At 32.3% G+C, this 27,105-nt stretch overlaps 1 protein-coding gene across 1 annotated transcript; it reads right to left on the bottom strand.

Annotated features, from left to right (window-relative positions):
* Positions 1-2,174: 2,174 nt before the first annotated feature.
* Positions 2,175-26,726, bottom strand: LOC143044994 (uncharacterized). The gene is made up of 8 exons (XM_076217274.1): positions 26,610-26,726; positions 21,718-21,984; positions 19,724-19,993; positions 18,803-18,850; positions 16,800-16,850; positions 16,034-16,339; positions 15,113-15,184; positions 2,175-4,337 (listed from the first exon to the last, which is right to left on the bottom strand). Exons 1-8 carry the CDS (start codon positions 26,683-26,685, stop codon positions 3,406-3,408), a joined length of 2,022 nt encoding a protein of 673 aa, XP_076073389.1. The 5' UTR covers positions 26,686-26,726; the 3' UTR covers positions 2,175-3,405.
* Between the last annotated feature and the right edge of the window lie 379 nt (positions 26,727-27,105).

Below are 27,105 nucleotides of genomic sequence, written 5' to 3'. Positions count from 1 at the left end.
AAAGCTGTCTTAGAACAATACTAGGGCATGTTTTCAGGTAATCTTCGGACATTTAATCGTTCTCAGTCATATCAATAGAAGTCCTCTAAGATAGTAATAAAATAAAATGTCTTTAAATTTAGTAAATTAAGATAGCCTATGTAGTGTCTTTAATTTTTTTTAAATTCAAACCCTAACTATTTTACAAGTAAAAGCAGCTTCAAAACGGAATAAAATTCCTGTACCAATGTGAACATCAGCAAGTACAGTGTATAGAGGTCACTAAAATGAGTTAACAATCGATCAAATCTTTAATACACATTGATTAAAGGACGATGAAAAACAAGGTCACAACTGTTCGTCTTTTCTTAGGTAAATTTTTGTTTCTCAAGAGACAAACATTTTTATTTCATGTTTGTTAAAAAAGACACTAGTCACTTCAAAATCATGTAGAAACATTGTCTTTTCAATGTTAATACAAATGTTTTCCTGAATTTAACTGAAAACAAACCATGTTTTACTTTTCCTTCGAAAATAAATACTTTTTTTTTGTTTTATTCCGAAACAATTTGGTATGTAAAAAAGCACGTCGTAATATTTGACAGCTTTACGGTACCGTAGTCGTTCTGCATCGAATTCCCTCGTCCATACATGGTTAACACAATAATTCATATATAATTTGTCTCAAATTTATCTCAACAAAGTTTTGTCTGCAAATGTTTGTTCTTCTCTCAGCGGTATTCGAAATACTGCAGCTTGAAACATCGTTGAAACTCCGCCTACACGATAAACAGCGTTTTAGACCATTCGCACACTAGGATATGTACATGTAGCTGTAGTTAGTCATGTAAGTCGAGTAATGTCTTTTCCTGTTGGCATTATATATGGGCGTTTCACAGTTAATGATGTATAGTGATCTTGCAGATGAAATATTTATGATTGTTTGATTGAATTATAAAACAAAATCATATATGCCATTAAAAACTTAGTCGTAAATTCAGTGCCACTATGGTGGCCTTCTGCTGTTTTCTGCTCTTCGGTTGAGTTGTTGTCTCTTTAACATATTCCCTATTCCCATTCTCAATTTTACTTACTAGTGTATGTTTGTGAAAAGCTTTACTACGATTGACATATTTATAAATTTGGTAAAACACAATGAAAGGTTACATCTTTTTTAATTAAAAAAAAGTGAAAAGGGTGGAGAATACGATATCTTAGTTATTCAACCGTACTACGTTGTGAGGTTGAACTAATATTTCAGGTTAGGATGAGGGTTGGCACCTGTTGGAATGTTTGGACCTGCTGTGTTTGTTTGCATTGTCCTATTTCAGAAGCCTGTTGTTCGGTGGTTGTTTGATTCATAGGTGTGTCCCGTTTTTATATAGATTAGACCGTAGGTTTTCCTGTTTGAATGGTTTTTTTTTTCACTTTTCGTTTTATATCTTGCTGTTCGGTGTGAGACAAATTCTTTGTTGAATGCTGTGCTACTTTGACCTATAATTAAATACTTTTACAAATTGTGACCTGGATGTAGAAATGTCTAATTGGCACTCATACCACTTCTTCTCATATCTTTTTAGAATAGATTTTAATCAGATGATGAGAAATCTATGTTTCTAATCAATTATGTACGCCACTATTGCTACGTATATACTTTGATTAGTTAATAGGACACAAGTCACTGGACAAAAAGTAACAAAAAACTGTTTATATGATATAAAAAAGTAGATGTGTTAAGATTTACAATGAGACAATACTCTAAAATAGACCGGATGACTCAGGTCACCATATAGCCTCCAATAATGAATTACAAAGCCCATACAGCATAGTCAGCTATATGAGATCCCGAAATGACAAAATGTAAACAAAATTCTAATGATTGTTTCAATATATAAGATAAAGTTCTTGAAATAATTTCATTTTAGTATTTACGTGTAAATTTATTTTACAGTTTGAAAATTGTTTACATAATTTTTTTACATGCAAAGGATTTTTTTTTTTGTAGCATCATAAAGTCACTTTTCTTAATGAATTGATCACTATAGTTATTTTTAGTTTGTGTTTACAAAAGAGCTTTATATATACATGAAATTTGAGTCTGCGGAAGATAATCATTTGACATACTTAGCCTCCTTGAGCAACAACAATCATTGTGGACAAAGGGTGCTTGTAGAAATGATGACCCAGACTGGACATAAATTTGTATATCTTTATTAGTGCAAAGCTCCAGTAAATGTCAAATGAAACTCACATCATCGATATCAAATACTACATTATCAATGCAAATAAGGATAGAGTTTTACAAATCGATCAATACAATTGTATTATATGCAATATTAATTTATTAAAAAAACAGTAATGAAACTGTTGCACATTGTTTTATATACATAATCTCTCAAAAAAACTTTAAGGTATAAAAGAAAATAAGACTTTCCAAAAAATCATGGCTATAAGACTTACAAAGGGAAAACGCTATAAAATAATTGACTTGTTAACTATTTTTCGTGTTTAAGCTTCCCGGGAGTAGGAGCAACCTCATATGGAGTATACATGTACATCCTTAGTAATTTTAATCAATTGTCATTCTTATGTAAATCATATTGAAATATAGCATTTTTGTTTGCATGGCATAATTATAAGAACTTGTATTTAATAATAAACATAATATATAATTCAGAAACTGATGTCAAATGTCAAATGTCAATAGTGTATGCATGTATATCCAAGATGATGACCTCGGTTAAAAATACGAATTATTCAGATGGGAAACAAACAAAAAAATGAAAAGCAATGCATTTATGTCGTATTGGATATTAAGAGCATTGGACGTACTGAAAAGGTCAAAGTTTTTGTTAACTATATGAATATTCAAGGGGACCAATGATTTTTTTTTATTTTGAAGATGCGCCACTCTGCTTTAATTCACAAACACAGAAAATAATACTTTTTAAGAATAACATACATGCACGCTTTCTCAAAAATATAATGAATCCCTATCGTACTTTGATATACAACAAAGTATTTTGATATTTTACTAAAACACACTAAATACAAACATAATATTAGAAAATAAATGTGTTGTAAAACACATAAATCAGCAACAAGCACACACAAGGAATGCATCTATTTACTTTACTAGATAAAGGTTTATTTTAATTTTCTAACTAAATTGTATTTCTTTCTTAATATTTTCATAATGACTGACAATTCATCGTCTATGTTGTATCACTATCCGTGATACATTGAATCATTTAGCATACAAAACCGTGCAATATATTGAAAGACTGCATGTTGTACATTTTTAATGCATATATAATGAATATATATTCAATAACCAATTCCATGTTTTGTTTGAACACATTAGTGTGGAGACTCTGTTGACGCATACACGTATTTATCTGATTCTTGCAGGTTAGTAGGAGATTGCTATTGGGATACCAGTAATGTTTGTTCTGTAGATTCATAAGTATGTTCAACTGAGTTTCGATTGGTTGATAATGATTCGTATTTGTTGCAAAAATTATCTTCCTGATCAGTTGAAATTTTAATGTCATGTGTTTGTGCATGTTCTGTAGACTCATATGTATGTTTATCAGATTCTTGTTGCTTTTTCAATGATTCATACTGATTGGTATGGGTTGATTCATAGATATGCTTGTCTGAGTTTATATTGGTTGATAGCGATTCGTATTTGATGCAAATATGTTGGTCCTGTTCAATGTCGTGTGGTTGTGTAAGTTCTGTAGACTCATAAGTATGTTTATCCGATTCCGGTGGCTTTGTTAATGATTCATATTGATTTGTATGGATTGAGTCTGATTCATAGATATGTTTGTCTGAGTTTCTGTTGGTTGACAATGTTTCGTATGTGTGGCAAATATTTTGATCTTGTTCCATTGAAGTTTTAATGTCAGGTGGTTGTACAAATTCTGTTGATTCATAAGTATGTGTATCTAATTCCTGTTGTTTTGTTAATAATTCACATATATTGTTTCGGATTGAGTCTGATTCATAGATATGTTCAAGCGAGTTTTGATTTGTTGATAATGATTCATTTTTGGTGCAAATGTTTTTGTTCTGTTTAATTGAAGTTTTTATGTTTTGTAGATGATGTTGTATAGTAGGAATTTCATTTCTTTTCTCATTTATCTTAATCATGCTAATATGTGACATTTCACTATAGTTTATTACGTTATAATTTGACGAATAGGTCATCTCTGTTGTAGTTGAATTATGCTGAGATTGACAGGGTTTTAATTTTTTGGATCTCGATCTTCTGTAGCAAACAATTAAGATGATCAGTAAAGCAACAACTATTGTTACAATCAGTGGAGACATGATAGTCACATGAATACTAGCTGAAAAAAATAATAAATAAGCCTGAAGCAAAAAAATGCCGTTTGTAAAAGAAAATGTAGCCAAAATGAATTGATGGAAAGTGCATTTGCAAAATAAGTTGTTCTGGCCCAACTCGGTAATAATAAATTCGTACTTTATTTGGCCTTTTTAATCTTTTTGGATTCGAGCGTCACTGATGAGTCTTTTGTAGACGAAACGCGCTTCTGGCGTTTATACTAAATTTAGTCCTGATATCAATGATGAGTTGATTTAATACACTTTCGGTCTTCAACACCTAGAGGCCGGCTTCATCTGGTCCCGAAACAACTCGGTCTTAATGATGATATTATGGGAATCGGTAATGTATCAAGAATCGATAATGTTAACATTTTGAATATAGTTTCTAAAACTGATCGTAGAAGGCGTTCTGATGGACGTACAATAAAAATCAATCAATGAAAATTTTGTACCAAGAACACAAATATTTCTGACCCTAATTTCTATTTCAAAAAAACAACGGCAGACATTATCTATTAACTCTGTTCTTTACCTGTTAAAAAATTACATCAAATATTAGAGGATTGCAACACAATTCCATAGTGCAGTCCTAAGTATGAAATCGTCAAAATTATAATTGCTTACTGTTATTCTAAACTCTTTACCAAAATTAATCGCCCTGAAGATCATTTCGAACCTTTTATTGAAATCAAATATGTCAATAAAGATTTTGATTTTGTAAATACTGCTGGTATTTTTAATGATCATTCTTCTAAGGAAAAAATCCCTAGTGATTTGATAATACTGAACTTCCTCTGATTTGTTAAGTTGACAAAAAATTTACCCGGAAATATAAAATTGATTATAGCGAAGTTTGTCAAGATATCAATATCAGTGCCAATAAATCTACGTCATGAAATTGCAGTAATTCCGAATACATGTTATAACAGGGAACCGGAACAACGTTCATGACCAAGAGTTGAAACCATTTATAGTAAATGACATTAATATTGTCCCCGTCAATTATTAATTGGAATGATTGTCGTAACATCATCCACGACTCACTCCGTAATTCCTGCTCGAAATGGTGAAAACGAGAACAAACTGACAAGAAATCCTTAAATTATCTGTTTAATTCAGTAATGAACATAGTTGATATACGTATAAAACATTTTACAGAACATTTCATCCTAACAACAACCATAATAGCATATTTCTCGTATCAAAAATAAGCTAAAAGAACTCGCCAAGGAATATATTTTTGTCCTGGCTGATAAGGCTGCCAATTATATCATTATTGTTTGACGTAAAATATTTACATAGAGGTTATGCAAAAGGAAACCCCGAATTCACCAACATTCCAGTTGACTCCGTTTTCAAAAAATGACATATGTCACATACATTAAGTAACAGCTACATTTTTACAAGCAGAACCAAATACAATTTAAGTGTTTCTAATAGTATTGGCTTCTGAAGCTGCACAAAACTCCTAACAAAAACATATTTGTTTCGTCCTCAAGCCAATGTTAAATTTCTAAACTATTGATTTTACTTACAAGTACGTATACACTTGGTACAATCAAATTCCTGGTAATAAATTGTTCTAATAAAGCCTTTAAAAATAGTGGATTTAATTACTCTGGAAGTGTAAAATATTCGTGCGAAGTACTTGCAATTGATAAACTGCATGCTTATATTGGTGATTTTGAATCTGTTCAAAGTTTAAATTTTTCTACCCTGCATACCACTTTCTCTCATAAACTTAAAAAGAACAAATTCACACACCTAATTAATTTAGCATTTAAAAAGTCAGAATGCAAATATATATGTTTCACCTCTTTTAGGTCATTTTTAGTAATAACCAACAAAAGAAATATGTCATTTGTACCTGCTTTGATACTATAACTGCCCTTGAATATTTACTAGATAACATCATGAACATGTGTGTTCGCTAAGGAGATTCCATATATCGGAATTCCAATTGGGACATACTGTGCACCATTTATTGCGGAACCGCTTCTTTATTGATATGAGTTATGAGATACAATTTATGATTAAACTTAGCAAAGACCGATCGAAACAACATTTGATATAAAAAGTTATTTACACTTTTAGATATTTGGATGATATATTGGCTCTAAATAATGACGACTTCAGTATATACACTTAAGAGATTTTCCCGAATGAACTGAGTTTAAATAAATCTAATACTGGCAATGAACACTGCCCGTTTCTGAATCTTGATATCTATATCTGGAACGGGAAGCTTTATACCAAAACTTATGATAATAGAGATAATTTTTCATATCCTATTGCATGTATTGTTAATTATCTTTTTTTTAAATGGTGACGTTCCCTTGTCACCATCCTATGGTGTTTATATACCTCAACTTGTTCGATTTTCTCGTGTATGTAGCAAAGTGTTTGATTTTAACGAACGAAATCTCTGTATTACACCAGGGTTTTCGGTATCGCAAACTACACAAAACTTTTACTAAATTTTATCATTGGTACAATGACATCATTCGTAAAATTAATACAAATCAACATGCAGACATACATGTATAATGCAGTTCATGTATTTCACATCCAACATTTTATGGTAATATTATTTACAAAGCACAGCAAGGTCGGTTTTCGCCTCAACAGCTAACCAAACCTTAAAACAGACTTATTCGGAAGGGAAATAGTTACGATACTGTTGCCAGGTCATTAAAGATGACATAGTTTGGTATTTACATTAATGCACTAATAGGGTCTTTGCATCGGAAATAATTCTAAAACTTTTGCAACAATGAAGAAACTAAGGCAACGTTAACCTTATATACATTTGACTACACTGGGTCGATGCCACTGCTGGTGGAGATTTATTTCTCCGAGGGTATCACAAGCCCAGTAGTCAGCTCTTTTTGTGCTGACATGAATTGTCACTTATATACATTTGACTACAAGAATTATCTTTAGGTCCTTTTTGGTCATAAAGCTCTTCAACTTTTTCTGTTTTTATACATCATTGGCTTTTTACATATTCAGAGTTTAGCGATCCCGTTGAAGGTAAATCCCCAAAACAGCTTCGGATGGAAATATTAGGTAATACAATTCGAAATTGTCATATTTGACCTAGCAATTGTCATTCACATATATGTGACAAACCATTAAATTTTCAGATCAATGAAGGAACGAGGTCACGATATTTTTTTTTTTCATTTTATGAAGAAACATATATTCAGAACACCCAAGTTATTTAGCTGGATTCATCAAAATTACAGAATTATAGTTATCAAAGGTACCAGGATTATAATTTAGTAAGGCAGACACGCTGTCTACATAAAACTCATCAGTTACGCTCATATAAAAAAAGATTAGAAAGCCAAACAAATACGAATTTGAAGAGCATTGAGGATTCAAAATTCCAAAAGGTTGTGCCAAATACTGCTAAGGTAAACTATGTCTTGGATAAGAAAATCCTTAGTTTTTTGGAAAATTCAAATGATTAAAAACAGGAAATTTATAAAAAAAAAAATGACCACATTATTGATATTCATGTCAACACCGAAGTCCTGACTAATGGGCTGGTGATACTCTCGGCGACGAAACGTCTCCTAGCAGTGGCATTGACCCAGCGGTATAAATAGTTATCAAAGGTACCAGGATTATAATTTAGTACGCCAGACGCGCGATTTATCTACATAAGACTCATAAGTGTCGCTCCTATCAAAAAAGTTAGAAAGCCAAACGAATACGAAGTTGAACATTGTTGAATAGCATCGAGGATCCAAAATTCCAAAAAGTTGTGCCAAATACGCTAAGGTATACCATGCCAGGGATAAGAAAATCTTTAGTTTTTTTTTTAAATTCCAAATATTCTAAACAGGAAATGTATAAAAATGACCACCATATTGATATTCATACCATCACCGAAGTGCTGACTACTGGGCAGATGATACCCTAGGGATCGAAACGTTCACCAGCAGTGGCATAGACCAAGTGAAGTAAATAGGTACCAGGATTATAATTTAGTACGCTAAACGCGCGTTTCGTCTTCATAACACTCATCAGTGACGCTCATATAAAAAAAGTTAGAAATCCAAACAAATACGAAATTGAGGAGCATAGAGGATAGTCATTTTTATAATCTTAGATGAAAACATTTCATTTGTTTCAATTTTTCACATGTATGTGTATTTATTATAGGGGGGGGGGGGGTTCAAGTCATTTACAATCAATCATTTAGCATGTTTAGGAATAAACTTGGAATGAGACACTATCGGGGTTCTATTGGGCAAGTACATCTTGCTTGATTCACATAAACCTGTACATGCCAATACATATTTGCATATGTTCTCTTACAAAGGGAAACAATGAGATTTACTCCAAAAATTTGGTGTTCACGCTGCAGTCTATTTCGGGAAAGTTGAAATATCTCTTAATGGTTATACAATTTTCGGGGGGGGGGGGGGGGGGGATAACATATATGTACTATTAAAGTAAGATATATAATTTAGTACGCTAGACGCGTTTTTGGTCTTCATAAGACTCATCAGTTACGCTCATATAAAAAAAGTTAGAAAGCCAAACAAATACGAAGTTGAAGAGCATTGAGGATAGTCATTTTTTTTAAATCCTTTCAAACGGATATTTAACCTATAGCGACATCTCTAATTTGTATGAAACATCTGTATTCAAAATGACAAGGTTAAGGCTTAACTCCTAATGGTAATGAAACATCTCAGCTTAAGGTCAGTTTGAAATTTAAACGTAATGCTAGAGGTGTTAAACTCTTCAGCAAGTATATAAAATAAACATAAACCATACAAACTAAAACCATACAAACTAAATACCGATACAAGTATCTGATATAATGTATTCTTAAAGAATATTGTGCAATAAGCATGATAAGGGCATAACAATTTTCTAACCGAAAGGACAAGGTATAATAAGGGCTATTTTTGGCCCCCTCTCCAAATAAGTTTAAATTGATATCAATGATGATCTTAGTGTAGACACTTGAAAAAATAATGATTTTATTGTGTTCCGGTGAAAGGAAGGTTGCCTAGCAACGGTTTTTATTAAGAATGAAAATTATCACATATTAATTGCTTTATCAGTAAAAATTTAAATATTTGCACATGATATTGTTTGTCCAAGAAGAACTTGAAGTCACAAATGAAAATACCCTTTGATTTTGTTTATTATATGCTTAAAAACAACCTTGGCAACAGAAATGTTGCCTAGCAACGGTTAAAAAAATTGGTGCTTGCCCCTCTTAAGTATGAATTAAGCTGTTGTTTGAAGATTTTTCTTTCCATTTGGTGTTTCATTCCAATATTTTTTCATATACATCTTTTTTTATTCTTTTAAATACAAATTCCGTATTGAGCATAGCAACACAATTGTTGTTTAGCAACAGCAAAACATGTTTGAATTAAAGCCAACTACAAATCAATAAGTCATTTTATTGAACAAATTAAATTGAATGCAATGCAGATTGTCTGTTTGTGAACATGTTTAGTTAGAAATGAAAACTTAGTTCAATTGTAGGTCACTACACGCTGATCAACAACTAAGTTACATAACAAGTGCATATCAACCATGCAATAATAGGTTCTTTATATTTTTATAAGTATGAGCTTAGTTATTTTTTAAGAATATACTTCCTAATACGGTGTTACACTATAATATAAACATCTAGATTATCATTATTTTTTGGACGAATTCTATATCGAGTATAGAATCCCACATCTTGCTAAGCAACATCAAACATTTTTTTAAATTGTAGACCACTACAAAATCTTTGTTTCAATGTGAAAGTCTTTTCATGAAAACAAGAATATATAGGATTTAATAATTTGACATGAGTTTGAACAGCTTTTAAAGATACTTAACAGTTAATGGAACGAAAGAGACGTGACTTGTACCACTTACAGACATTGTGTGGAATAAAATGTCTAATCCAGGCAATTACGATTTAATATGATGTAGGGGTTGGAATGTGTCCTCTGCATGGGTACAAAACCTATGGTGAATTAGAAACGACTTATCAAGGCAAAAAAGGGTGGTGTATAAATCATTTTTGGAGTTATTAAAGAGGCATTAATTGACCTAAGAAATTAAGCCTATTGTGCAGTAAAGAAACTGGCATAGCCTGTAAGAACATATATGGTTTAAGGGTTGGACAATCATTTAACCATGAAAGTTAAAGGTCAATTAATTGGACCTTGAGATCAACGGTAAATGTCATAATGGTATTAAAATTGAGAATGGAAATGGGGAATGTATCAAAGAGACAACAACCCGACCATAGAAAAAACAACAGCAGAAGGTCACCAACAGGTCTTCAATGTAACGAGAAATTCCCGCACCCGGAGTCGTCCTTCAGCTGGCCCCTAAACAAATACATACTAGTTCAGTGATGATGAACGTCATACCTAATTTCCAAATTGTACACAAGAAACTAAAATTAAAATAATACAAGACTAACAAAGACCAGAGGCTCCTGACTTGGGACAGGCGCGAAAATGCGGCGGGGTTAAACATGTTTATGAGATATCAACCCTCCCCCTATACCTCTAGCCAATGTAGAAAAGTAAACGCATAACAATACGTACATTTAAAATTCAATTCAAGAGAAGTCCGAGTCTGATGTCAGAAGATGTAACCAAAGAAAATAAACAAAATTAGACTTACGATATTTGAGTCATGGCTATACACTGTATGCCAAATATCATAAGTCAATGTATAAAAACTAAATAAGTGTAGACCGGGACAAGTGTGTATGAGAATAAAATTCCAAAAAAGAAGAAGAATAGTTATGTTTTTGAAGTATATTGATATTTCTATATGAAGATAACTTCAAATGCAAAACATTCCTAAGCTTGAAAACATGTTTGTTTGAAAATAATCATCTGTAAAGGGTGCTTGAAATTTCTTGAAGTTTTGTCAATGGGGGGCACATATTCGCCGTTTTTACACATCTATTTAAAACCAAATAAATGCAGCTTTTTGTAATATTTATCAAATAAATTTCATTATAGATGAACAGCAGACATTTCAAAGGTGTAAAAAACAGAAATTTAGGCCAATCAGTCAAAAAATTACTAAGAAAAAAATCTTTGAAAATCCTGTTTTTCATTCAGGAAATTGACCGAAAATTGTTGTCCGTTTTTCGATCTTTTGCAGTTAGTGCCGTAATTTTGTTAAAGTTTAAAAAATAATCATATTTGTTATAAAATTATAATTAATCGGCATATTTTCTTCCATTTCAGCCATCCTTTGAAGTGTTTATACCTCAAAATCATAAAACGGCGAAATTGTGTCCCCGGCGAATATGGGCCTCCCACTCTATGTTGCAAAAGTTATTTCTTTTGGGTGGATGTGTATGTTTAAGCGCGGATTCATATAAGATGGATTCTTACAGTATGCACTCTTTTATTAATTCATTGTACAATTTAATAAATATAATAAATGAATTAAAACGCCTGATATCGTGGGTTCTGACACCGGCCTGGTCAAACTTAAGACTTAAAAATTGGTATTTGCTGATTTCCGTTAATCAATTTGCATTAAGGGGTAAGAACAAAAACTAGTTGGATCGGAGTGTCAAGTAAGGGTAATATGTCTTCCAACGGACTGTAACCTTTTAAGGTATAGCACAATAAAAATTAATGAAACAAACAACCCATGCAGCAACATGATGTCCAAAAGTTAGCACTTTGTGTAAACATGAATTATTATTGAAATAGTAACTTTTATTAACTGTTAACAAAACTGTATATTGTTTGCAAAAGCTACGGATAATATATTCAGGAATACATAACCTTTATTCACAAAAAAAAAAAAAAAAAAATCGGAATTTTGAGCCTTTTTAATATGGTCATTTGACATTTTTTATTCGACCGTCACTGATGAGTCTTTTGTATGCGAAACACACGTCTTACAAGCAAGATATCTTTAATTATGATGCATTTTATTCCTTTCATATTCAATACTTATTTTATTTTCTTTGACGTGTAAATATCTGATTAAAAAATAAAAGAAGCTTTTATTCTTTTGAATATGTTTAAATTCATTATACATGTAGTGCTAGAAGAAATACGAAGTAGCACGCGTTGTCGTCAAGATAGAACAACGGGAAGGCAGGTGACAATTACAAATAATAAGTCCAATAAATTCAACACCATGACCAAAAAAATATTAACTCAAGATACATAATTTAGATCATAAAAGTGTTGGATAGTTTTGTTTAATCTTGATTATTGTTACACTTACACAATTAACTAATTAAAATTGTCACATGGTGTCTACTTATGTGATATGAATAACAATGTATGTTATTATTCACAGTTTTGTAGTTTATTTTCGCCATCAGTATTTTTATTAAATGATTGTCTAAAATGTTAACTTGGCATGCCATACTTGGTAGAAATGCGGACGTGAAAGAAAGCACTTTTCACAAAAGTGTCAACGCAGATTAAAACATTCCAGGGCGACGATTTTGTCAATTATGAAACAAAATACGTATATGCACTTTTTGAGTATGAACCAGTTATTATATTCATTCACAATTACGTTCCCAGTATTTCTCTGAAGTTTATCACAGTTCCGTCTAATTTTGGGTCATATTTCGACGGTCTGCTAAAATGTCACTTTAAATTCAAGAATAATGAGTAAAGGAATATCCTGTTTTCCTGTCTCAAATATGTTTATTTTTCTTCCTAAAGAAACTAGCCATTATTATAGCGTAGCAAGAATACATTTCCGTCGTCGGATCTAGTAAATACCGGAAATCATCTCCGGTCCGCAGTTCGGTTAAAAATTTCGATGATTCAATGAAAACAACGACGATTTTTGGTCACTTTTTTGAATTTTTAACTATGAGCGTACTTACGACCCACTAAAATATTTGAACTGCATCAACATTTATGTTCAAGGAATGCCTGGTATAAATATGATCGTGGGTCGTAGGTACGCTCATAGTTTAAAATGCAGAAAAAGGTTTGGAAACTGCCATTTTTCTGCCCTTTTCCAGAATCTTGAATCTACAGCAACAGGGCATGAATAATATCAACGGAAGTTGAAAAATCTATTGATGTTTACAAAAATATAGGTTTTAAACTTTAAAAATAATGTATTATATTTAATAGCAAGTTACTTTTAATTTGAACGAAATTAGGGGGCCGTTCTCTGATGCTTATCGTATCTTGTCCTTTGATCTTTTTTTTTTATTCCATGTTTACAATATGAATGTTTCACCCTAACGATTGAATGGTGAATAGGTATATGGTCATCTGTTGGGATCTTCCGACCACCAGAAACATACTTGTCAACGTTGTGTGTGCATTTGGCTATGAAGGAAGTAAACCTGCCAAAGAGTGTCACGTTTTCCGGAGGTTGTGAACACTTAAGTTATAACAATTCATTAACTGGTCCAAAACGGGGGGGGGGGGGGGGGTTCATAACCAATATCCCTAATGTTCAAGCTAGAAGTGGCACAATCCATCTCGCCAATAGTTCCAGTTTTTAATTTGTGTTTTAATTTATTCTCGTCCCGAACATGCATGAAATATTTTCTACTTGACAAAAAGAGAACATAAACCAATCAGGCCTACCAGTGGGAGGTTTTGCTAGCTATAAAACTAAGTTTATTCCATTATGTTCTGTTGATTTAATGAACCGCTCACAAACAGCATTCAGTCAACCGTTATACCAAGTGCCATGCATGTATCACATTTATCACGATTTGTACAACTATTTGCAAAATAGCTCAAACTAAGATGACCGGCATCTTTATTACACATTTTACCAAGGATTTGTAGTGTTTGTAATTAAATGGTTATACGTGAATTTTGTTTTGTTCTGCTCCAAGATAAATTTAACATGACCGAAAGTTAACTTGTAAACAGGACTGCTCTGATTCGTGAATATCATTGCAGAATCATCACATGAATGTATTAACAAGTTTGCTTAAAAATAGTATTTTTTATGGACCGATTTAAAGGATATCAGTCCCAACGATTGCCATTACCGTTCTGTAAAATAGCAGACTTTTCCAAAGGACAGTGTTACAGCTGATCCCGATGTCCTCTTTCATGCTAAAACAAGGACTCAGCTATTTATGTGTATTCTACATGAATCACTTTCCTGAGGAGCAATTAAACAAATATCTTAATAACATTACCGTTCAATGAATAATTTACCGCATAGTTACAGTTGGGAAATTGGATGATTAGTAAAAGGAGGAAAATGTATTTAAAGTATTTGTGCTATTTATATGGATTTGATCTAAATGAAACCAAGCTACATTTACAGAGGATTGAGTTAGACATATTGTTTTGCAATGGCATCTACGAAAATTTAGTGATCTTTGAAAAATTAATGTCAAGTCTTGGACTAGACACATTTAAATTCTGAATTCAAATTATTAAGTTATTAGGTAAAATCATGTTTACATATTTGTCTTTCGTTCATAATTTTGTACTTAAATAAGTTTTCTTGAATTTGTTTGAATTGTTTTACATTTGTCATTTCGAGGATTTTTATAGTTAACTATTCGGTATGTGTTTTGCTCATTGTTGAAGACCGTGCGGTGATCTACAGTTGATTATGTCTGTGTCATTTGGTCTCTAGTTGAGAGCTTTCTTATTGACAATCACAGCAGATTTTCTTTTTTATATCAAAAGATAAAACTAAAATGTTATATCAAATGCTAACTCAAACACTTACTTGCAATCTTAAGTGTATCGAGCTTAAATATTATCTTGTGAATAAGTAACATTAAGTTATGTTATGTATCGCATACCTAATGTAAATGATTCTTGGGATTCGTTTCGAGGAGAAGGATTCGTGACACATTGTCCTAGTCTGTCTTTACCTATGGAAAAAGAAAGACCTTTAGGTAATTTGTTAAATCAATGATTCATGACCTGCTATAATTGAATTTTATTACGACAAGAATTATATACTAATGATATAATTGATGACTGACATATGGCTGATTGACATCATGATTTGGTTGACTATTATGACAATAAACATCGTATACCTCTTGCGTTTTGTGAATCCCCTTCTATTTAACAGTTTTGGGTTTTATGCTTGCGAGAGATCCGACTATTTGGAAAGTTTTTTTTCTCATTGTTGAAGACCCTACGGTGGTCTATCAATACTTTTGTCCATTTTATTTTAACTCTGGTAAGTTGTTCACTCATTAGCCATCATACAGCTTCTTATATTTATGTGACAATGATTAACATGGTAGATGACACACGCATAGCAGAATGTGTCTTTCCGTCAGAAGTACCTGATATAACCCCCGAACTCTTCCGGGCTTGTGTTGTTTTATAGTTTTGTATTTTATGTTTTGTAAATGCTTGTTTGACTTGTTTTCGTTGTCTGTGTTTTGCCAAGCTTTTAGTGGTCTCTGTCCGACTTATCAGTTTGGTGTCTTTCTTTGGTTCCGTCCGCCTCTCAGTAAGCATTTAAGTTGTATTTCGTTCATTTATGTCGTCCGCATCGCTGTAAGTTTGTAGGTTTCTGTATTGCGTCTTGTGTACTATAATTGTCTGTTTTCGATCTATGAGTTTGAATGATCCTCTGGTATCGTTTGTCTCTCTCTCATATTGACGAACGAACTTTACTTGACGAATAATCGGTTAATATGATAGATGTCGTATATCAATAATTGAAAAAAATACATGCATTCAGTTGATTAACATCGTTTCACCTTGACAACACACAGCACCAGCTACTTTGGTTGTATTACAGCTGGTTGTATCCTCTGTATAATTACATTCGAACAAACTGACTTCAAGTCCATCACAATGCAGTGAATAAGGAGCTATCGGTATATCATTTAGTTTGTCGACAACTGTAGAGCTTCCTATCCAGGTTCTGTTAAGATATTTACAGAACACTGCAGCATCATTATCATCCCATCCATGACTACAAAGGTGATACATTCCTGTTAGTGATGGTTGATAGACTATTACTCGATGGTCCTTATCAAAATCATATACCGGCAATTCTGGATCTGAGCATAGAAAGACATTTTTGAAACTTATGTTTTATGCTATTTCTCGTTCTCTTAATACATTTAAAAGCCGACCAAGTCTTATCAAATACTTTACAAAAGCCCAAATAATTTAATAACTAAAGTAAATGGAAATCTTTCCATTTTTTTTTTTACTAGTTCTTATTAAAGCAATGACAACATTGATGTGTGTTCTTTGTGAATTGATTACTCAGTTGATTAGTGCAGCTAATTTGCATTTTTTCATCCGTTTTATTGGTTTCCAAATAACAATGTAACTTATTTCGATGTACATATTCGGTGCATAGATGGATACTTTGTGTTTTACAAAACTTATTATATTGTTTGTTTTTCTCATTGTTGTGTATACTTTTTTAATTGTGTATTTTTCTGGTGTATGACAACCTTTACGGAAATATTAATTGTCAAACAAGTTAAAGAAAACTGGCAAGTAACTTACATTTAAAAGTATCATTTGTATCTGCAGTAGTAGTCGTGTCACGTTCACGATCTGAAGAAAAACACATGTATTAACCTCTGTCTAAATAAATGGAGACAAAGTTAATAGAATATGGTCGAATACATTGTATCACTTAACAAATAACTTGGAGCCAACAGAAAGAAGGCCAGACAAAGCTAACATTCAGGCATTAGTTTTAAACGTCAGACACCTGTTTATGATGAACAAAATGAATATGACAAGCATATTGCCATGAACACAATTCACGCGATCTAACTGAGAAAAGAAATAACAACATATCATTATATACATATTTAAAAATTGAAGAGAAGCTATAATTGGAGGCTTACTACACAAACACAGGTGGTTATACAATACATAACGTGGTTTTAGTTGTTTAGGACGTTGGACACTGTGTGCAGGCGGTGTTGCCACGATGTCACAGACGCAAGTGTTCGAGTCGCACTGAGAAAAGAACACAAATTTACTATAACAAATTTAAAGATCTAACATTGTTGTGCTCAATTTAAGACGAATGATATATATATCACAGTAGCATGAGTTCGAATCCCGGCGAGGGAAGAACAAAACATTTGCGAAAGCAAATTTACAGATCTAACATTGTTGGGTTGATGTTTAGACGAGTTGTATATATACATCTTCATGTCTTATATATGCATGTACTGTAGTACGCCGCTAGATTAAAACTGACGAGGTAAGGTAACACACGGCCAGCGAAAGCTCTTTTTTTTAGAGCCCAGGTGGTCGTGTGATCTAGCGGGACGGCTCCAGTGCAGGCGATTTGGTGTCACGATATCACAGTAGCATGGGTTCGAATCCCGGCGAGGGAAGAACCAAAAATTTGCGAAAGCAAATTTACAGATCTAACATTGTTGGGTTAATGTTAAGACGAGTTGTATATATTTTATGTACACAGCCATGTATCACCATCATTGATGGCGATCCGATTGATACATCTGTTGTAGAGTTGTCACTGACTCAGACGTATTTATAAATATAATTATTTTCTGTGACTGTATATTACATTAATTTGTAGGATCCTTTACTATAGATAATTTAGCTGATCTGTAACAATAACATCTTCATGCCTTATATATCACGTACTGTAGTACGCCGCTAGATTAAAACTGACGAGGAAAGGTAACATACGGCCAGCGAAAGCTTTTTTTTTGAGAGCCCAGGTGGTCGTGTGGTCTAGCGGGACGGCTGCAGTGTAGACGATTTGGTGTCACGATATCACAGTAGCATGGGTTCGAATCCCGGCGAGGGAAGAACCAAAAATTTGCGAATGCAAATTTACAGATCTAACATTGTCGGGTTGATGTTTAGACGAGTTGTATATATATATATATATATATATATATATTATATATATATATATATGTATATATATATATATATATATATTTGTACATATATTTTGTATCCCTGTATAACCACATGTTATCGGAAAGGAAATGTCTGCCATAAAGTTGTCAAATGTATAGACGTGTACAATACAAATTTAAATTTGATGTTGTTGCATGCTCATTAACGTTATCATCCTTTACGAGAGACAACATGATGCATTTGAAAGATCAACCATCTACTTGCCACTATACATTATGCACTGTGTTACAACCCTAGATAAAACCAATATTTCTACAAAGGTGACGGCCGATTGATTATATCATTATTTTTAGAAATTTGCAATGACACAGCACAAAATTATAAATATTAATTTCAAACCACTCTATACATTGCAAAATACGGTAGAATATGCATTGTGTGATTTATATCAATGTAATAATTCAAAGTCTTTTTATGATTTGTGTATGTATTTTTTGGACTGTTAAATCACTATCACAGGTAAGGGGAGTGCAAGTACCGGCATACGTTTTTGAATCCGCCAAGGTCTCTTTGTGTCTGTCCCAAGTCAGTATTTCTTAAATTAAAACAACTTTACAAGCAAATAAAACACAGCATTATCTAAAACTATCGACCTGATGATGTGCTTGGTAGGGTTGGTGTGACTGAATGATATCTTTTTCCTGAAAGAAATATTGTAGTTTTTTTCAGTAGAGGAAATTATATTAAAAACGACACGGCTGAATTCAACGGTGCGATAAACAACCAGATATATAATGTAGTACATGTTAAAATACATATTTTGTGGTTATTGCAATAAAAAAAGTCAAACTTTTTATATCGAAGTGTATAGTTGGTTCCCATGTTAAACGTTTACATGCCGGTCCGAAATCAGAAGTTGGTGGTTGTCCTTTGTTTCTGTATATCATTCTTGTTTTCCGTTTTATGTTGTGTGCATAAATCATGGACTTTTTATAACTTGCTTTTTGACATTTGACATTGAGTTTTAGTCAGTGTGGACCTATAGTTGCTAACTTGTGCGTCATTTGTATGTAGTAATAAGTCGTTTTATTAGTAATCATACCACATCTTCCTATTCTTACATGAAATCAAAAGCAAATCGGTAATGGACCATTTTCAGTCAATAATTTTGCAAGACCTATCAAAATGGTATTCATTAGTGTTTAAGTGTAAATTGTACATTTAACAAGGATATCTTCAATAAACCAGCAAGTTAATAATACCAAAAATGTACGGAGTGCTCGTTCCAACTGACTGTATAAGTTATGGATTACTTGAATTAACAATCGTTTGCTATTATTTTTGTTAGTTTCAAGATTGTCATTAAACAAATATTTTTTCATTTTGATTTTAGTCTTTTGTTTATTCATATTATATACAATTGCTGAAATATTGTTTTTTTTTTGTATACTATTGGTTGTCTGTTTGTCGTTTCTGTTTTGGCCATGACATTGTCATCTTAACTTCGACTTTCGAATTTAAATGTCATTTTGGTATCTTTTACCCCTCTTTTATCAAAAACCTTTTATGCTTACCTTTACAAGTATACTGGATAGTGGCGAATCGTCTATGAAAAAGGCATGATGTGTTTGTAATATCCGGTAAGCACCTCTTCTTCTCATTGCATATTTTTTTCAGTGTATTTATAATACAGTTATTGTCCATAACAACACAAATATGTCTATTACTATATGACCTGGCATTTTGTATATGAATGTGGTATTTGGAAGGACATTTGACCTCTGATAATGAATTTGCACAGGTATCAACGGGATCTGGGTGTTTATTACGCCACCAAAATCCCCCTAAAGACAGACAGACAAATTGATTAGACAATGACTGATTGATTGATTGATTGATTGATTATTGCTGACCGTCAAGTGGTAATTGAATGGTGCACGTTCAACACTATCAAACCATGACATAATATATGCTAAAATACACAAAACCGCTAAGGCAGATCTAATAAGACATTAAAGGTTGCTTTAATCGGACTGTTGAAGACACAAAGGTTACAATCATTAAGTATATGGTACAAGGATAACATGTCATACATGTTTTACCTCTTTTTCTGAAAATTTCGTGAACAAAGTGTATACCTTATTCCAATTTGCTGATTTAAAAAAAACATAATCGCTGGTTAAATAACAAAACAGGTAATTGCAGGTAATTTTGTTTTGTGATATTTTAAAACCTTTAAAACTGAAAGTTGTGAAACACGTTTACTTGTGATCACACAGGAATGCCTAGACAAATTTTAAATCGACAGAAAGGTATATAAAAATTGTGTAACTTTATCAGAAATGACATTAATCCGTTTATTATTTACTCTTTTTATCAATTGCTGCTACTGACATTGCTTGCCAAAAAATCTGCGAAAGAGACACACAACAGTGGATTGTAATCTAAACAGTGATAGTACATTCGAAAAAAAAAAGAAATCTTTAAGAAAACTCAAGCTCAAGCTAATTTGCAAATTTGACAGTAGATAGACTTGGCAATTATTTGTATGTCTATTTTATTATAAAGCTTCTAACGTTTCTACGAATATTTTTTACATTCGTGGGTTTCAAATGGTCAGCTGCAAGCGTTCATGGTGAAGGTTAATTCCGAAAAGTGCTTCGGACGCATGATAATATTATTTCTAAAGTATAATTTTAAATGTTAATAAACTTATAAGCTATAAGTAAAGCACATTAGTTTCCTTGTAAACCTGTATATGCATACTTGATTACTGGATCAAGTAACAAATTGACATACTAGTATGGTATTTTGGAATATTTCATTTTGAGTTGAAAATAAACAATCCCATACTTCATGCAAGGAAAGGGTACCGATGCAATGCTATATGAGGCAAAGTGTCGTCGAAACAACTTTATTAGTTATCCCGCTGTGAATTTCTGAATGTGATGCATAGTAAATAGATTATTCGTACACATTTTGTTATGTTTTCCTAATATGTTGTGTGTTTTGTTGTTACTGCATTTTGTCGCACACATCATCACTGTGTCTAAACCACACCGGCAAAATTTGCTCGAACTCGATGGTATCTAACATCCGGCACAATGACGGAACATCAATCGAGAAAAGAAAGGTAGGTTTCTCCTTATTGTTTTTTTTTATGATATTGAAGAATATATATACATATACAACTATTTTCTATTGTGAGATGTAATATTCTCTACAACCATTCTTTATTAACGGGGAAATAAGTAAAAACGCATGTCAAAATGACGAATTGAGTGAACCTTGCCTCGAAATTGTTTAATTTCTCGTTAAATTGTTCATATTGTACGGAAAGAAAGGTACGGGAAGATAGACACTGACACGGAGATTGCAAATTTAATTATTATGAGCATCTTAATACTTGTAATTTTTATTCTACACCTTTGTACTATATTAGTTGTATATAAAGTTGAATTCTTTGATTCGTCGTTTTTACGTGATGACGGCTGACAAATTGGACCTCGTAATTTTAGTATTATAGATATATTGGCAGGTTTAAGTAAAAACTTTGTAAAATACTCACTTGAACACTCAAAGTAAACTTTTAATCGTTTTGGTAGATGTTTGCATGTATGATTGTACGACAATTCGATTGGGAGAGTACAATTATGTTGACCAATACAATTGTCATTGAAGTAATTATCTATATTTGAGAGACAGGTATGACTGTTGTTGAAATCCTGACACGGAAATTCACCATATGTAATCTTTTTTGAACTGATTTTTTCATCATCTGGGCATGTAACCAATTCTGGTGTGTAATAGTCACATAATGTTAGATTATAACTTTCTACAAATACATAAAATAAAATCAAACTAGTATACATACAAAAGAAGTGGTTGTATGATTGCAAATGAGAAAACTCCTAACAACAGATCAAATGACACGTATATTAACAACTATTGGTCACAATGAGGCCTTCAACAACGAGAAAAGCCCATATCGCATAGTCAGCTAATAGTAAGTATTTAATTTGATAAGACTATTAAGTTGTTAATGCAAGCATCAAGTATGATAAAACAACTACTTGATCTATGAACATTCATGTTTTATTTATTTCTATCTTCCAGGATCAAATGTTGCTAGAAAACAAAAACGTGTAACCTACAGCAATAAATTTTGAGAAATATGGTGTCACCGCAGAAAAAAAAACCCGATTCAACATCATATGAAGGTATTTATCAAAGAAAATTGATATGAATCATTTGATCAACGTAGAAGTTAAGCGTGTTATAAGAAATCTATTTGAAAACCGTCAAACACATTTAGATGCAAATATCATGTTAAATTAATGGATGTCATTTTTCTTTTCATTGTTTTATAGTTTTGTACTGAAAAAGACATATCATTTGACAAGAATGGGATTATAGCGAATCATAAGTCCTTCATGGCTGCAATGAACATTGAAAAACAAATCAGAGGAGTTACCTTGTTTGTATTGGATATGTACGCTTCACAAAATTCCGTACAGACAACGGTACATTGCCGCCGGCTCATCAGCATGTTCCACTAAAGCATTTTTATTAGATTGACTAAAATTGTGTCCGCAATGAAAGAGGAAATTTAGAAATACTGTGAAACTGTGTACTCGCATAGTGGTATTAACTATATGTGTATTCTTAAGAATTCTAAAGAACTTCTGGATAATTTTAAATCTCGGTCTTTTTTCTGAAATAAGTTATATCAAAACTTTTTTTTTCAACCCTATATACAACCATTACCCATGTAAAATTGAAGAATAGCCTACATGAACTTATCCACAATGCCTATCATCATTAAAATGGAGGCACTCGCTATAAATTTATTACTTTTGGATATCATAAGGCATATTTTATTAATAGTGATCAAAAGAGTAAACCATGCTACACAGAGGAACAAGTGATCAGTATGCTGGTTTCTTATCGATAACATATTTGTTGAATATTGAAGTATACTTTTTCAACAAATTGTTGGCATCCCTATGAGAACGGACTGTGTCCCTCTCTCCCGATTTTTCTTTTTTTCATATCAATCTGAGTTCCTTCAGACACATCTCAAAAACAAGATGATCAAAGAAATCAGGTTATTTAATTTTCCTTTCAGTTATATTGATGATGTCCTTTCCATTAACAATCCGAACTTTTCTGACTGTGTTCCATTAATATATCCGCCAGAACTAGAAAGTAACGAAACAACAAACACGACTTCCTCCGCCTTATTTTTAGACTTAAACCTCAATTTGACATACACAGTCATCTCAGTACCAGAATCTATGAAAAACGAGACGATTTTAATTTTGAAATTATCGATTTTCCCTACCATGCCTACCTTAGTAGCAATATACAAACTTCACCTGCATATGGATTATGCATTTCACAACTTATTCGGTATTCATGAGCGTGTTGTTCCTACTCAAACTTTGTAAAACGTCATCAGTGTCTGATCAGAAAGTTGATGAACCAGGGGTATGTCAAAGAAGAGTCTCGACCTTTTTCTAAAACAAAGTTCATCGGAAGGTTCCAAGACCTTGTAGGTAAATATAGCGTATCACCTTCACAAATAATACGTGATGGTCTTGAAGTATAGATTTTGCGTACTGACATTGTTTATCATCGTAATACGTGTTTAAAAGTGTTCTTTTATTTGTTTTTCTTAATATTATTTACCGTTTGTTCTTTTTTTGTGATATCAATTTGACGTAGCTCTAGATCTCTACTTATTTATCCCGTCATTGTGTTGTTTGCATTATCTTTCATATCTGCTTTGTCTGTGTGACTTTTTGTGTTTCTTTGATTCACATGACGTTTCTTTGTACTTGAACATCTCGCTATTGTGTAATTGTTAATTATAATTTTTGTATTCTGCTAATGCTTTTCCTATATGCTCTGTTGTGGTTTTTTTTATATATATAATGTGTTTTTTTTTTATTTTAAGAAATACACAATTAATCTATAGACGAAAGACAAAAGGGAAATTTAAACTTCTTATTTATATTCTACAGAGTATGTGCCTAAAGAACTATATACTATATATACAAAAGAGTAAACCATGATCAGTATGCTGGTTTCTTATCGAAAATATATTTGTTGAATTTTGAGGTAGACTTTTTCAACAAATTGTTGGCATCCCTAAGAGAACGGACTGTTTATCTCTCTCATGATTTTTCTTATTTTCATATCAATCTGAGTTCCTTCAGACACTTATCAAAAACAAGAAGATCAAAGAAGTCGGGTTATTTAATTTCCCTTTCAGTTATATTTGTGATGTCCGTTCCATTAACAATCCGAGCTTTTCTGACTGTGTTGCATTAATATATCCGCCAGAACTAGAAAGTAACGAAACAACAGACACGACTTCCTCCTACTTGAACATCTCGCTTTTGTGTAATTGTTAATTATAATTTTTGTATTCTGCTAATGCTTATCCTATATGCTCTGTTGTGTTGCTTTTATATATAACGTGTTTTTTTTAGAAGAAATACACAATTAATCTATAGACGAGAGACAAGAGGGAAACTTAAACTTCTGATTTATATTCTACAGAGTATATGCCTACAGAACTATATACTATATATATTTTCATAATTTGAACGATATTATTTTATAATTCTACCTGTGTAACGTTAACATTCTGACGTCATATGCGCGATTAAAGCCTCGATTTTAAAATATTGTTCTTGTCGCTAATGTTTACTAATATGCTTGGGATGTATGCCATTTTGTGCTTCTTTGTTACATGTTTTTCTTTTTTTTTTTTTATGATTAGAATTATAGCACAATGTTGACTGCTATGTTATTGGCATTTTTACCTATTATGTATGCTTGTTTTGTTCACGAATTGTTGTCAATATAATGGAATTTGATGTCAGTGTCATACAAGTGAGATGTTGAGCTATACAATAAGGTTAAATTCACAATTTTCTAAATAGGAAAATGCCCCTAACAAGCCAGGAATATGACAGATGTTATCCATTCGTTTGATGTGTTGGAGCTGTTGATTTTGCCATTTGATTGAGAACTTTGTGTCAGTTCAGTTCAGTTCAGTTTTCTTTTATTTTACTTTGTACACTTTGTCTGAAAATCTACTCCAATTTCAATACAATATTTTCTGAAACCTTCGTAATGAAGAGACCCTTTAAAAATGTATTTTTTCATCTACGGGTAGGAATTTTGTTTTTCAACAGACCGTTGATATAACATTGGAACATTGTATTTTTATCACCGATTTATTTCTCTATTCGAACAAGGAAGACTTTTGTCACGTCAGGTTCTTTTGTTGCTGACAATTTTTGGCTTTTGAAGGCCATACGATAACCTGTAATTAATCAAATTTTCGTCATTTGGACTCTTTCGGGAAGCTGTATCATAGTGAATCACACCACGTCTTCCTGTCTCATTTTCATTTAGAAGATTCTTATAAAGAATAATAATAGGCAATGATATTGATTGAAGTAACAAATGCACTTCAAACAAAGGGTACAAGACTATTCGTACAGTTTGCCTTTCTTTATAATTGCAAATGACAGTTGTTTGAGTCGAAACTGTATAACACATATAATGATCGTCATTTTACATTTGTACCATGGTAAACATGATCTTTAAACCAAATACCATCAGCACCTTCACATACAAAACGTACATACAAATTTAAGTATATATGACATAGAGGGCTTTCGTTTCCTGTAATGATTTCTCTAATCGAGGGTTTGCTGCATAAAATGAAGTTCCATAACGGAGGTTATCATGTTTTCATGGCAGTTATGAAATATTTGTATTACGAGAAAACTAAGATACTTTCAACTTGTACGAGCCACCGCCTTCTTTTCTTTTTTTCTCAATTAATTAAGGAATCCCTGAATGAAATTTGATACTGAAAAATACTTCATCATCAGCTATTTAGTGTTTTTTAAAAATCATAATAAATAATAAAAACAAACTTTGGCCTCAATTGTTTACAAAGCAGTTATGATTTGAATTGTACGAAACTACAATTTGAACCAGTAGTCGTATCTTTTCACGACGTAAATCCACATGGTGCGCTAAGAGTGTACATGTTTAAAGCAAAATATGAAACCCAATAATTTCGATTTGATATAATAGAATTAAGTTATATAGGTTAAATCGATTGGTATTAAAAAACTGTTCATGTAACTAAACTAATCGTAAAAATACCGAACTCCAACGTAAAGTCAGAAAGAGAGGAAGTCCATAAAACGTACAAATCAACAAATCCTCTCTATAAACAAGAAGAACAAATGGAACACAAATGTCGTCTTCTTCAATGAATACATACATTGTCCGACAAAAATGATTGATGAAAACAGATTAAAGAGCTTAGAGTCTAACTTTAATATAATGACAGTTGTATACGATTTAAACAAACATAGGTATATTTTACATGGAAACTTTCTTATCTGCTTATGTTCTTGCCCTTACCTGTTTTTCCGGAATGAAACAAAACTGAATATTCCAAAATGAACCAAAGTACATGATAAATTTGTATTTTCTCCATTTTTTAATAAGTGTAACAATGTCGGTAAATGAACTTAAGTATAGACACACGGAAGTACAAAACATGTCATTTTTATAAATTTCCTGTTTACAAAATTTTAATTTTTTTGGAAAAACTAAGTATTTTCTCATCCCAGGCATAAATTACCTTAGCCGTATTTGGCACAATTTTTTGGAATTTTGGATCCTCAATGCTCTTCAACTTTGTACTTGTTTGGCTTTATAAATATTTTGATATGAGCGTCACTTATGAGTCTTGTGTAGACGAAACGCGCGTCTGGCGTACTAAATTATAATCCTGATACCTTTGATAACTATTTACACCACTGGGTCGATGCCACTGCTGGTGGACATTTCGTTCCGGATGGTATCACCAACTCGGTAGTCGACACTTCGGTGTTGACATGAATATCAATAATGT

This window comes from Mytilus galloprovincialis, chromosome 9, assembly GCF_965363235.1.
Source record: "Mytilus galloprovincialis chromosome 9, xbMytGall1.hap1.1, whole genome shotgun sequence".
Classification (NCBI taxonomy): Eukaryota; Metazoa; Mollusca; class Bivalvia; order Mytilida; family Mytilidae; genus Mytilus; species Mytilus galloprovincialis.
This window is presented reverse-complemented; position numbering and strand designations above follow the sequence as displayed.